Consider the following 13,713-nt stretch of genomic DNA (forward strand, 5'->3'; position numbering starts at 1 on the left):
CCAAACTTGGCCTACACAATGGCTGTCAATCATGATAGAACACAGGTGTACAGTACGTGTATGTCTGACTCAATATGACTTTCTTTTTTCCCAATTCTCCTAGAGCTGTCACCCCCCCCCCCCCAAAAAAAAAAACAACAACAACAACAACAACAACAATAACAAAAAAATAAATTCTGTCCCTTGCGCTATTATCCTTAAATAGAGATCGAGGTACAAAATCTTCCTGTTTTTAAACAATACCAGCAAGGGTCACTAATACACCCATTAAAATGAACTACAATGTCCCTGCTCAGGACTGTATACAATTGTACAATTACAATGTATGTAAATCAAAAGCCTGAGCTGTTCCACAATTTTGGGGCAATACAAACCATGTGAATACAGTTGTAGGCCTACTTGTTTAGTCAGGATTTTTTTTTTTTTCTCAATACATTAACCACCCACCAATAAAGTGTGATGATGATAGGTATGACAAATTTAGAGAAGATTTTCATGTAAATCTGGAAGGTCTACTGCAGCTACAAAAAATGTACTCATTGTACACAGCAATCTTCCGGTATCTTCAGTAGATGGCAGGTTTCAATAATTTTACATTGATTACATTTTAATGCCAAAACAGTACATCCTGATAAATTGAGAGTAAAATAAGTTAAAAACAAATACATGTAGTTTCTCATCTAAATAACATTACATACGATGTACAGTACTACACTTTAACACTTCGTACATTGTACAAATGTACAATATGTACAATGTACATGTACATTGTAGGTGTAGATACAAACTGTAAATTATGTACAATGTACAGTATACATTTTTTGTATGTGTACTGTACAAGAGGAATAATGGTAAATTGTCATTAAGGTATACAAAAATAAAAGTCCAGACTGCAATTTTTAGTTAGAGTGTAACACCTGTATACCTTACGGTCTCTCCATGTATAGATCTGTATGAGAGATATGGTACAGGTTAACAGAGCTCAGTGTATCGATTCAGAGTGTTTCACTTGAGACGAAAACCTACAGAGCACAGTATAATGTACAGTACTGTACAAAGTAGTTCCAATTATAGTACAAATTACAAACTTCTTTTCAGTGAACAATTCACAGGGAGTGTGATCCATAAAGGTACAGCGTACTGTATCAGCCAAACATGAATTGTTTACATGCTGTGTATTTTGTGTATGTACACTATATTTGAATGCACTATCCAAGGTCCAATGGGGTGTGTGTACTTTGCATGATCTTGCATTAAACTGTACACAAATGTAGTGTACACTGTACAATACACAATATTTATGTTCCCTGTGTCACTTGCTTTTTGCAATGGAAGCCACACAATTGGCCTTGACTCAAAACATGATGTGCTTTTGCACATTAGTACACATACAATACTTGTACACGTATACAACACTACTGTCCTTGTACATTTTAACACAGAAGGTCAATAAACAAGGACAAGGAAATTACAGCTCCAGTGACATTGCACACAGATTAACAGCAGACAAACTGTACAAGTACCTACTGTAAATTATGTGTTATGAAAATATGAAGGTACTGTAGTTCATTCCAGAAACTGTTTAAGAGTTTGCTAAAGCTGATGGTGACGTTCAAATGCATAAGAAAGAGTTGAAGAATTAAAAAAAAAACAAAAAAAAAAACACCCTATCATGCAAAAAGTCATGAGAATTACAATCAGGGCCAAAGGTAAACACCTCCAGAGTTGTTTCCAAAGCCAACATCACCAATTTTCAGCATAACTTCCTTTTTAACTGTATGCCCCCCCCCCCCCTCCAACCCCATCACTTGACAATGTGTATGGGACTGTGAGTGCTTGCATCAGTGCGTAAGCTACAGTGAAACATTAGTATAATGGTTTAGCAGCCATGCACTATTTTGACCTGACTTTGACACTTTTTACATTACAGAAATATATTCAGACAACAATGCCAAGTACACTGCGAATAATCTGACAATCAATAATGAAATCATTGTCACTAATTTACAGTGTATAGTATACGCTGTAAATATTGATGGACGCCTACAGAAACGGCACAGCACATCATTTGCTGCAGTTACAAGTCACTCTGACAGAAAGCTGACATCTACAAATACAATATTATTAGCCGCATGTCACATATAAAATAGCGGGATTACAATAGTGATCCATATCTCAAGATTTTTTTTGCAAGCATTCACGTGGTATTAGAAATAGCACGATAACGATTGCAATCCAAACTCTTTGTCCTTTGCCCTTTGTCCATGCATGTCACAGTGGTGTGGTGTGCATGCTGTTGTGATGTGTGCTTCGAATGATGGGATACAAGACCAAGTAAAAAATAAGAAACAGAAAGCAATTTCTTGTGGAATAGGTTCTTTTGCAAGAGGTGATGCAGGAGATCCTTACACTACATAAAATGCGTAAACTACAATGTACTTTTTATCTCGGACTTGACTTGCCCATCATGTTCCTGGACTCTTTTGCGAGAAACTCATAAAAAAATCACACATAAGTCCCCATAATCGTACACAAGTCTGTTGCAGAAAGACTGTTTGATTTCGTATGCAAATATCACACGCAACTTTGAGTTTATTTTACTTTATGGCTCAAGTTGCATCAAAATGACATTGCTGTTGTCGAGAGGCTGAAACATGTGAAAATACAATCCTGACCAAAAATGTCACTTAGAGTCACTTTATTAAGAGGTCAAAACTGTGTGTGGCCCCTAAACCCCTGGATTGGCAACATTATTTTATACAGTAAATTTTAACACGGGTAAAGACTCGAGTTGTATAAAATGGTCAGTAAAATAGCCATATTATTTCAAGCATGGCATGGTACAGTAATTGTTGAAAAGCATCATGTGACATTCCAACTCTTTCTGCGCAGGGAGTACAGACATTGCGCAATACCAAGTGGCTCTTCAGCTCTTGTGATATACAGTGTATTGTGTTGAGTTGCACCAAGACCAGCTGCGTGACCGAGACCACTTATTAGCAAAATAAAAAAGGCAACAACACAGAAATGAAAACCAGGGAGAAGTAAGGGTCAAGAAACTGTGGCTAATACGAAAACGTTCCTGGTCCATCTTCCCAGCCTCAGTCAAGTATGAGAGAGCGAAAGTTTCTCTATCATGCATTGTGTATTTGATCCAATGTTAGACTGCCGTTTCTATTTGTTATTCATGAAAACTTGATGTGTCGCTATTTTATAAAAAGAAATACATGTAGGGCACTTGTTGTCTCATTGTGCAACAATGCAAATGCAGTGTACATTTGTACACTTGATATCTTTTAGATGGTTACGCACTGCGTACTCGCCGAGCAACTCGTATGCGCAGGCCTCGCCAATCTACATGTAAATACATAAAGAAACCTCGCATGTACTGTATCAATACTGCACCGCACATCGTGGCGTTTGCTTTTTCTACAGATGTCTAAATAAAGAAGGAAAAAAAAGAAATTGGTGAAGGCATAACCATAAGGACGTCTTTCTAAACTTTCATTAAATCTCACCTCTTATCAACCACTCGCACTTTTGATGTTCAGGATAGGACTGGTTGGGATGATCTGATATTGAACCTTCCAGTGCGGTGAATATGGCACGGCCCGTGGTTCCAAGTCCATAGCAATTTGCTGTACACATGGGGATCTTTGTCAGAAATATGCACAGAACCACTGCGCACAACAGCACTCTCCAATTATCTAGCAATAAATTTACATCAACACGTCCTACAAATCCTAAATGAGATGGAACTCTCCTTGATCTATGTGATTCAGTTGTGCAAGTGTTTTTTCGCCAAGTATCGACATGATCATCTTCCAGATCGTCTGTTCGTAATCTTCCACTCGTCCACGTTTCTGTCGATATCTGTCCATCCCTCCTTCCCCCGGGCCTGTGCCTGGGGACTTGGGGTGATACACCGACACTGTGCCCGCCTTCTCTCCTCCTTTGCATGCATCTGACATTTTCTGCTAGAGTCGACATCAGATCCGCGTTTTTCCAGCTCTGCTTGGCATAGCAATACGACGGAGATTGTTCAGCGACAGGGTCGACTCCATTTACTGACGCCATGTTGTCTTGGAGTTGTTTGTCGCAAACAGCTGACTGCCCCAGTCACGACCCGTTTAGCTGCACCATACCACTCACTGCACTGCACAGGCACCCTGCATAATCCCTTCCGCAAGTGATCTTCACTTTCGACACACGGATTACTTCGCAATATGAAGAGTCGTCCGACCTCTAACCAGTGTCCTGTTCGGTTCCATGTACCTCGATTGTTTGCGCGAATCCTATGTTATTAATTAAGTGAACGGTGTGAGTATTCCTGACAATACCTCCGTTTAAATGCGTCTCTTCGTTGATCGGGGTCACGACGCTCCATTCGTCTACGCAGCTACAGCATACAGTACGTACATATCACATTCACACAGTATGCCCATCTATACAATACAATACTGAGTACTGTACTAAGTAAACGTTGCCTACGTACGTACGGTACGTACATGTACGTTACGTTCCCGGATCCCATACGATCCTGTATAAAGATCAAGGGATGGCCATGGCACAATGCGAAACCCATCACGGAAGGACGGAGCACCACCGGCGCGCACGGCAATGGGGTACAGTGTTACCTCTCTAGACGCCGTATCATCAGCTCCGAACCCGCTCCGTGATCCGAACTTGTCCCATTGACTCTCAATGACTCAATTAGAGTACTAGTACTTACTCGTACACTGTACCACATTATGCACGACTGGCATGTATTCCACACTATAATATCACATACTAGTAGACCATCGATAATTTGCTCTTCACTCTGACAAATTTAATGTTTCTACTTGCTTCTTGATGTATCTCACAGGTACCGGTTATACAGTACACGAATATGCAAAGTAGATAATTATATGAGTGAAATCCCTTCCATATAATTCCGTCTAAATAACTTTAGTAAAGTTCTTTTTTTTTTTTTAAATCTTGTAAGTTGATTTCTTTGACCTATGTGGGATGGATCACGGGAGCGACAGTTTATACCAACATCATGAAATACCTCGTCAGAGGTACTCCGTTAAATGCAACGCCCTCAAAAAGAATCTTGAAAAGTTTTCATATCTTTAAATATTGTCGTTGGGACGAATTCACTGTGTAAAGCGCATTGGTCAGTTTGATTAGAAATACGCTATATGGTCCTATATGTAGGCCTATATCTACAAAAAAAAATGTTATTTTATCATTATGTACAGTGTATTAGCATAATCATTGTCATTGTTTTTATACTGATATCATATCGTACTATCATTATTATTATTATCATCATCATTATCAAATAGGTCTAACAGTTGACCAAGCCCAATCTCTCAATGTTAAAGGACAAGTTCACCTTCATAGACATGTGGATTGAGTGAATGCAGCAATATTAGTATAGAACACATCAGTGAGAGTTTGAGGAAAATCGGACAATTCGTTTAAAAGTTACGAATTTTTGAAATTTCTGCTTAGTCACTGCTGGATGAGAAGACTACTACAGCTGCATGTGATGTCACATGACAACGATAAAGAAAATAAAAGGACAATTCAAGATATTTTCACTTTTCTCGCATAATAAAAGAACACTTGACTTCCCTCTTTTAGAAGGCAAGGGGAATAATATTACCCTTAACATACGTCAATGACGAGTCAAGGAAATGTGCACTTTTTTCAAAAAGTAAAATTTTGTGAAATTCTCTTTATACTTTCCTTATATTGTTGTACGCATGTGACGTCATACACTCTAGTAGTCTTCTCATCCAGCAGTGAGCGTAACTTTTGAACGGATTGTCCGATTTTCCCCAAACTTTCACTGATGTGTTCCAATAGCATTGCTGCATTCACTCAATCCACATGTATATATGAAGGTGGACTTGTCCTTGAAGGCCTACTCGCTGTCTCTCATTTATATTCAACAATTTATATTATATCATAGTGCACGACGAAAAAGAAAAAGAAGAAAAGAAAAAGAAGAAGAAGAAGAAGAAGAAGAAGAAGAAGAAGAAGAAAAGGTCTTCACATTTTTGCTGCGACTCTGGCAACTCTGGGCCGAGCTAGAAAGGGTGCTGTGTGGGTCTGGACACAATGATGGCGTTTTTCTATTCAAATCACAATTTCACGGGCATGGGCCACGGAACTACATGGGCAAATACTATACACTGTAATAAAGAAAAGAAAACTGGAGCGAAAATAACGAGCGCGAAGCGCTACATGGGGAGGAGGGTGGGGTATAGGGGCCACTTTAAAGGGGATAGCTTGTAACTGCTGTGGGAATCAGTGGGAAGGCTGGGGGATGATTGTTCCAATGCTCGTGGTATTCATTTAAGAGTACATTATATATATCTATTGTTGTGTGAAAATTATTTGCTTCTGTACTGTTGGTTATGTCTCTGGTCATATATTTGCATTATTTCCAATATATACTGTAGCTTCACTACATTGGGTGGGGTTCGTTCTTGTAAACGCACTGTTGCATCACCGGCACACGACCAGTCGTCAAGAAAATAATGAAACACTGTCCAACTCGTTTGCTTGAATCAATAATCCAGGCCCGTCCTGATTTAATGATCGATTCATCAAAACATTCCTTGAAGAATCACAACTGAACATAAATACACCAATGTGTATCACGGCGTGAACTTAAGATTCGAACGTGGGATGAAGTGATGTGATGAAGTATAGTGTCGTAAAGAAGTGTCCTGAAAGTGTCTTGAAAGTGTCTCGTGGGTGAAGTGGTTTACTGTAACAAAGGAATACATGCATAATACACTTTAATTATACTGTAAATCCCTACTGCAAATTGTGCATAAGCGTCGTTATAGCTCACCTTGCGTATACTTGACTAATATTACTAATAAACAATAATTGATTATAGTACAGTAATCAATGAACATAATACAATTGTACTTGAACTGAATGATATTTACAATGTAATCGGACAAAGTCTTATAACTTCATCATTCTGAGGGGTTCACTTCATAACTTTCTACAAATCATTATATAAACTATCTGTCTAGGTAACACGAACAAAGTGTTTATAATCATTGCATAATACAGTCATAACAATGCATGAAATTATGTGTGTGTGTGTGAATCTCCTTCAAATAACTGAGATTTTGACATACAAATTGCTGTAAAGCTTTAATACTACAACTGTACAATTGTACACACCTTTAGTTATACCAAATGATGATGACAACAAACATTTCTTCTTATATCACAATTGAATCGGGACAATCATTGATGTGTGGCTGAAATAACAAGTATTAAGCTTCTATCTCAACTTACCAACTGTTTGAGAACCCCAGTCAATTGTTGCCATACAGTCCCATACTGTATTTTGCAGCCTCCACTGCTTCGTTGGTTCTGACTGCCTTCTATCACCGATAGTTGCACAGTGAAGAAGTGTCAGAGGTTTCGCCTGTTTAAAACCAATTCTCCCTTTTCTCTATACAAATTATATCAAAAACCAGATTTCTAGAAACGAAACTACTTGAAACAGTGCCGACAGTGGTGCTAAGTGCACTGGGTCGGGCAGATTCCCCTTAGTGATTCGTCATCTTGACACGGTTAGTCCTCTTTTGACCTCTGTCATAACCCTTATGACCCACGTCTCTCTATGAATATATTTGTACTATATACATATCAGATCTCCTCTACTGACATCTCATTATTCTGAATGAGTGTAGGCATTATAAATCAAATACAGAGGAAAAATCACACTTCTGCCGCTACATAACCGGCCCCAATGAGCTAACTTCTTCCAGTTGCTCATTCTCATGAATACTAATTCTAGCGGCAACGTTTAAAATTACAATCAACTTGAATCAAATAGGCACAAACATATTGCCTAATGAATGTACCATGTTATGCACTGAAAATCAAACAACAAATGTAACAATCAAAAGCCTTCACTGAAAGCTACGTATCACGGCAGTCTCTGCTGTGACAATTGCAGAATCACATATTATTCTTATTACTCATTTGCTTCAAGCAGGCAGAGCTTCGAAATAGGACGTCGGTAGTGTTTTGCACCGACTCTAACCTCCACTTGCCTGACTAGACCGTTTTTGTCGGGGTAGGTGGACACAACTTTGCCCATAGGCCAGTGTCCACGAGAGCTGCTGTCATCTGCCAACAGCACTAAGTCACCAATGGCGAAGTTCCTTTTGGGTTTTGCCCATCTTTGGCGAACTTGTAGGAGCGGCAAGTATTCCTTTACCCATCGCTTCCAGAATTGATCTGCCAAGTGCTGGACCTGACGCCATCTCCTCCGATGGTAACTGTCCTCCTTCGAGAAAGCTCCTGTGGAAGGGAGGGGTTCTGGCGCAACAGAAGCAGGTGGTTTGGTGTAAGTGGCTCATCGTCGTTCGAGTCCATACTCAATTGGGTGAGTGGCCGGGCGTTCAAGATGGCTTCAACCTCCGTCATCAACGTGGTGAGTGCCTCATCTGTTACCAACTGTTCTTTAAGAAGGCCTGACAGGATTCTTCTCACAGCCCGTATGACCCTCTCCCAGACTCCCCCCATATGGCTGGCTCCTGGGGGGTTGAATTCCCATTCTATGCCCTTTTGTGTCAGAAACCTTCCGACCTTCTGGGAGTTTAGTTGTGTGAGACTTTCTTTGAGCTCACGATACCCGCTCTTGAAGTTGGTACCATTGTCACTGTGGATTTTCTTTGGACGTCCTCGCCTATTGATAAACCTCCTCAGAGCATTTATAAATGAGTCCGTGTCCAATGAGTGCGCTACTTCGAGATGTACTGCTCTCGACGCCAAGCAGGTAAATATACATCCGTATCGCTTCACCTGGCTTCTTCCTCTCTTGACCTGAAACGGCCCAAAGAAATCCACTCCCGTATTGGTGAAAGGTGGGGCGTTCGGGGTCACTCTTTCTCGTGGTAGATCGGCCATAAACTGTTCTCCTCTTGGGGAGTTTCGCCTTTTGCATTTGAAGCAGTTCCCGATCACCTTACGTACCGTTGCTCCTCCGCGAAGTATCCAGAATTTCTCTCTCAAGGCTGTCCAAGTCATTCCCGCCCCTGAGTGGCCTACTTCCTCATGGAAATGTGAGACTAACAAGTTTGTCACATGATGATCGTGTGGTAATATCAGTGGATGCTTCACATCATCTGAGAGTGGAGCCTTTGCAAGTCTCCCTCCCACTCTCAACACCCCATCATGCACAATGGGATTCAGTTTTGCAAGACGACTTGACTGCTGGAGTTTGACAGAATCTGCTTTGCTCCTGACTCTCATCTCCTCAGGGAAAGCATGCATTTGAACGTGCTTGACAATTTCAAGCTCTGCAACTTCCAGCTCCTTCGCTGTGAGGTCGTGTCTCATCTGTCTTGCCAGTGGGTTTCCTGACACCCGCATTCTCAGATATTCCTTGTACCGCAGTATCCATGCTACGCCTCTCTTCAGGCCGTTCCATGTGGAGTACCGTTCTGTGAGCTTCTGTACAGGATCAGCAGTTGTCAGGTTTACTAGACCCTTTTTGACTTCTGGGTCATTGAGAACTTCTCCGCTTGCTGCCAGGTCATCGTTTTCACCCAAGTCAGTTGGAGGTTGTGGCCAGCATTCTTGGGGTTTCTGTAGGAATTCTGGGCCGCATATCCATCTACAGTCACTTGTCATCTCTCTGGCTTGAAGTCCTCTTGATCCATCGTCAGCCGGATTTGACTTGGTGTCCACGTGACGCCATTCAGATGGGTCAGATACACTTTGGATCTTTGTGATACGATTCGCAACGAATGTGTGGAATCTTCTACTCTCATTGCGTATGTACTTCAAAACTGAAGTAGAGTCTGTCCAGTAAGTAGTGGTGGAAATCGGTAGCTTGAGTTCTGCTTTGACCACTTCCATCAATGAACATGCCAGTACTGCCGCCGACAATTCTAGTCGCGGTATTGTCATCGTCTTCAATGGACACAGTCTGGTCTTTCCCATGACGAAGGTGCACTTGATGCTTCCATCAGTAGACGTAGTGCGGAGATATACCGCTGCAGCATATCCACGCATAGATGCATCACAAAATGCATGAAGTTCGTACTGACTGACCTCCGACGTTGGTTTTAGACATCTGTCTATGGTGATGCGCTCCAGCTGGGGCAACTCTTCCAGCCACTGCTGCCATCGCATGCATTCAGAATCTCCTACTTCTTCATCCCATCCTAGACCTTTTGCACACATGTCTTGCAGCAGGATCTTGGCTACCAAGATGAATGGTGCTGCAAATCCGAGTGGATCATACAGAGAGCTTGTGATCGAGAGGATTCCACGCCTGGTTGCTGGCTTGTCCTTAACAGACACTCTGAAGCCAAATTGATCAGTTCCAACATTCCACAGTACTCCTAATGTGCGTTCAACAGGCATGTCATCGAGATGCAGATCTAGAATTGAGGTTGATCTTTCAGATACAGGGATAGTCTGGAGAACATCATGATCATTACTCACCCATTTGGTGAGTCGAAATCCTCCCTTCGAGAGCAACTCTCGCAGGTCGGCGCATAGTTTCACTGCTTCTTCCTTAGTGCCAACTGATGTCAAACAGTCATCGACATAGAAATTTTCTTGTACGGCCTTGACAGCAGCCTCATTTTCGTCTGTTTGGTTGTCTTCTGCTGTCTTGCGTAGGGCGTAACCCGCGCAACTGGGGGATGAGGTGGCACCAAACAGGTGGACAAGCATCTTGTAGTGTTTCGGCTCCTTAGTGTAGTCTCCACCAGGCCACCACAAAAATCGAAGCGCTTCACAGTCTTCTGGCGTCACTCTTACCTGGTGAAACATGGCTTCTATGTCGGCGACTAAGGCTATCTTCTCTTGCCGGAACCTTGTCAGCACACCAACTAGGCTATTGGTGTAATCTGGTCCCTGCAAGAGTTGACTGTTGAGTGATATGCCCTTGTACTGCGCTGCGCAGTCGAATACCACCCGTGTTTTGTCTGGCTTTCTTGGATGAAGTACCGGATGGTGAGGCAAGTACCAAGTCTTATTGGTTCTATCGTTCCGCGAGTCTCCATCCTGTGGCTCTCCTTGGGCCGTCTTTTCCACTTCTTTGGCATAACCCTTATCCAAGTATCCCTCCATGGTAGCTGTGTACCTCTGGTGGAGCTGGGGATCCCTCTTTAATCTCCTTTTGAGATATTGCAGCCGTGCCTCTGCTTGTGTGAGGTTGTCTGGTAAGCATGGATTTTCATGCCTCCACGGAAGACCCAGCTGATAGTGGCCATCGACCTTGGTGATGGATTGGTCCATTTTAGATCTCGCTCGTTTGTCTTCGAGGGACTCTCCCACCTTGGCACCAAGTGTGGATCCCCCAAAGTCCATGTACCAAAATCGTTCCACCTGCTGCTGAAGTTGCTCATCTTTGTTGTGGACGAAATTCACCTTGAAGTCAGTTTTCCTCTTCGTATTGTTGGTAGGTCCGATCAAGGTCCAACCCAGTGGTGACCTTATGGCGTATGGATCTTTTCTTCCTCCGCGCCGTTCTTCCATGACCCAGAACGCTTCTGGGACGTCACCACCAATTAGCAGCATGACCTCATTATTTTCCATATTTGGGAGTTCTAGCCCCTTGAGATGTGGCCATCTCTCAACATCCTCGGCATGCGGCATGCTACTCTCCGATATTGGTAATTTTTTGACCGTCCAAACTGAGTCAAGTTGGATGATTTCAGTTTTCCCAATTCCAGTAACAGTCATGTCGACTTCGACACTCATTACTTTGTGATTCTGTTGGTTGATTGTTGTTAGCTCAAGCTCCTTTGCCGACCCTTTGAGTCCTAGCTCCTTGACCAGCCTCTCATCGCACAGGGTGACATCACTTCCCTGGTCAAGAAGCGCACAGGTGGTCACTTCTTTCCCATTTCCGCGTACCTTGACTGGGAGCACCCGAAGACACACTTTGCCTTGTTTTATTGTTGAAAGATTCGTACCCTGAGGTTGAGGGTTATTGTTGCTGGCGCCGGCCCCAGTTTGGTTACTGACACTGCTACTGTCCCGTTGAAAGTGAAGGAGGGTGTGATGTTTCATGCCGCAGCCATCATTTTTACACCTTTGTGAAGACCTGCATTCACTCGCAATGTGAGACGGCTTCAGGCAGTTGTCACACAATCGTTTCCTCCTCACCTCTCGCAGCCTTTCCTTCGGCGTCTTGGCCAGGAAGTCCTTGCACTTGAACAGATCATGGTCCTGTAAACACAATGGGCATTTACGTCTAGGCCGCTCTGTGTTTTCTTTCGTTGGCTGGTTCTCTTCGCAGCCTTGAGTGGAGAAGGAAGTCAGTCTCTTACCACTAGAAGACCTTCCACCCTTCTTTGCTTGACTAACGTCTCTCGTGGACTTACCTATGTTCTGGCCATAGACATTGCTTGCTACTTGTGAATGCTGTTCTATGAACTCCGTCATGTGAGAGAAATTGGGTTCCACACGTGATCGTAGCATTGTCTGAGCACGCTTTGCCCAGTCCACTTGCATGTGAACTGGGAGAATTTGCTGTATCTTCAACAGAGTTTCACTGCTGTTCAAGTTTGCCGCGTGACCCATTTGTGTCAAGGTTATTTCACACTTGCGCATTTGACGAGCAAGCTCCACGAGCTTGGCTCCATCGTTTGGCCGAATTTGGTGCCTATCCAGCACTTCTCTCATCAATGCATTCGTGATCACGTGTGGTTGCCCGTATTGCTCTGCCAGTATCTCCCTGGCTTTCATGTAACCCATGTGAGGGTCCATCAACACACAACACTCAATGCTCTCCTTAGCTTTACCTTCACAAAATTGCACAAGATACATCAATTTCATGCGATCATCGGAAATCTTACTTGCTACATTGACGTCAAAGCTGTTCATGAAATTCCAATATTTGATTGGATCGCCATCGAATGTTATCATATCTGGTTTCGGCATATTCATACTCAACATCAACATATTACACAATTGTGTTGTAGAAACAGTTTCACCTGGTTTCTTGCTATCGAGAGTCTTCTTGTACATCTCACTCTCGACACGAACATTTTCATGTACTACTTGATTGTTAGGTAATTGTACTTCTACGTTACCAAATTCTACGTCTCTCTCTGCAGCGATGTTAGCTGGCTTGCCTTCGTCTGCAATTTCTTGTGCCCAGAATTCAGCTTCCAGGTCGGCATTTTCCTTCTCATTAACAATGTCCATTTCAGCCATGCGCGCTTCCAGTTCGAGCCTTTCTCTATCCAGTTTCTGCCTTTCCCTTAGCTGTTCAAGCTTCTTCTGCATGAGCCTCTGCTTTGCCCTGGCCTCGCGGAGCTTCATACTGCTTGTTGTCGAACTCGCAGTGCGGATGGAACGAGCTGATTGGTTCGACCTCACAGATCGGCGCCCATCGTCGTCGTCTCCACCATTCTGCTGTTTCGTCGCTTCCTCCATCCAGCCAGACAGCCGCTTCTGGAACTCCTCTTTATTAAGCCTGTACGACTCAAACTGCTGCATAGCATCCTGTAATTCATCTCCACTAAGCAGAGCAATGTATTGATGGTACTTGTTCTCATAAAGAAGAAACATTCCTTTCAGCTGATCATATTTGTGTTGCACGGCATCCTGATTTTCATAATTCACAAAGAGCTGCTCCAACTCTTTATACCTCCTTGTGAGGTTTCCTAGGTGACCGATACAAGACCGTTTCAGCGCGGTCACTTGCTCCAT

At 42.7% G+C, this 13,713-nt stretch overlaps 2 protein-coding genes across 2 annotated transcripts in view; both read right to left on the minus strand.

Annotated features, from left to right (window-relative positions):
• LOC139710999 (multiple epidermal growth factor-like domains protein 8) overlaps positions 1-4,386 on the minus strand; it is a 72,005-nt gene extending 67,619 nt beyond the window's left edge. The window contains exon 1 of the mRNA XM_071622915.1: positions 3,519-4,386. Coding sequence (XP_071479016.1) covers positions 3,519-4,077 — 559 coding nt within the window. The 5' untranslated portion in view covers positions 4,078-4,386. The remainder of the gene's footprint in view (positions 1-3,518) is intronic.
• A 3,861-nt stretch (positions 4,387-8,247) lies between these two features.
• Positions 8,248-13,713, minus strand: LOC139711000 (uncharacterized). Its single transcript, XM_071622916.1, has one exon. It carries the CDS (start codon positions 13,711-13,713, stop codon positions 8,248-8,250), a length of 5,466 nt encoding a protein of 1,821 aa, XP_071479017.1.

This window comes from Diadema antillarum, unplaced genomic scaffold, assembly GCF_040938485.1.
Source record: "Diadema antillarum isolate AM-2024a unplaced genomic scaffold, OU_Dant_1.0 seq00001598_RagTag, whole genome shotgun sequence".
Lineage (NCBI taxonomy): Eukaryota > Metazoa > Echinodermata > Echinoidea > Diadematoida > Diadematidae > Diadema > Diadema antillarum.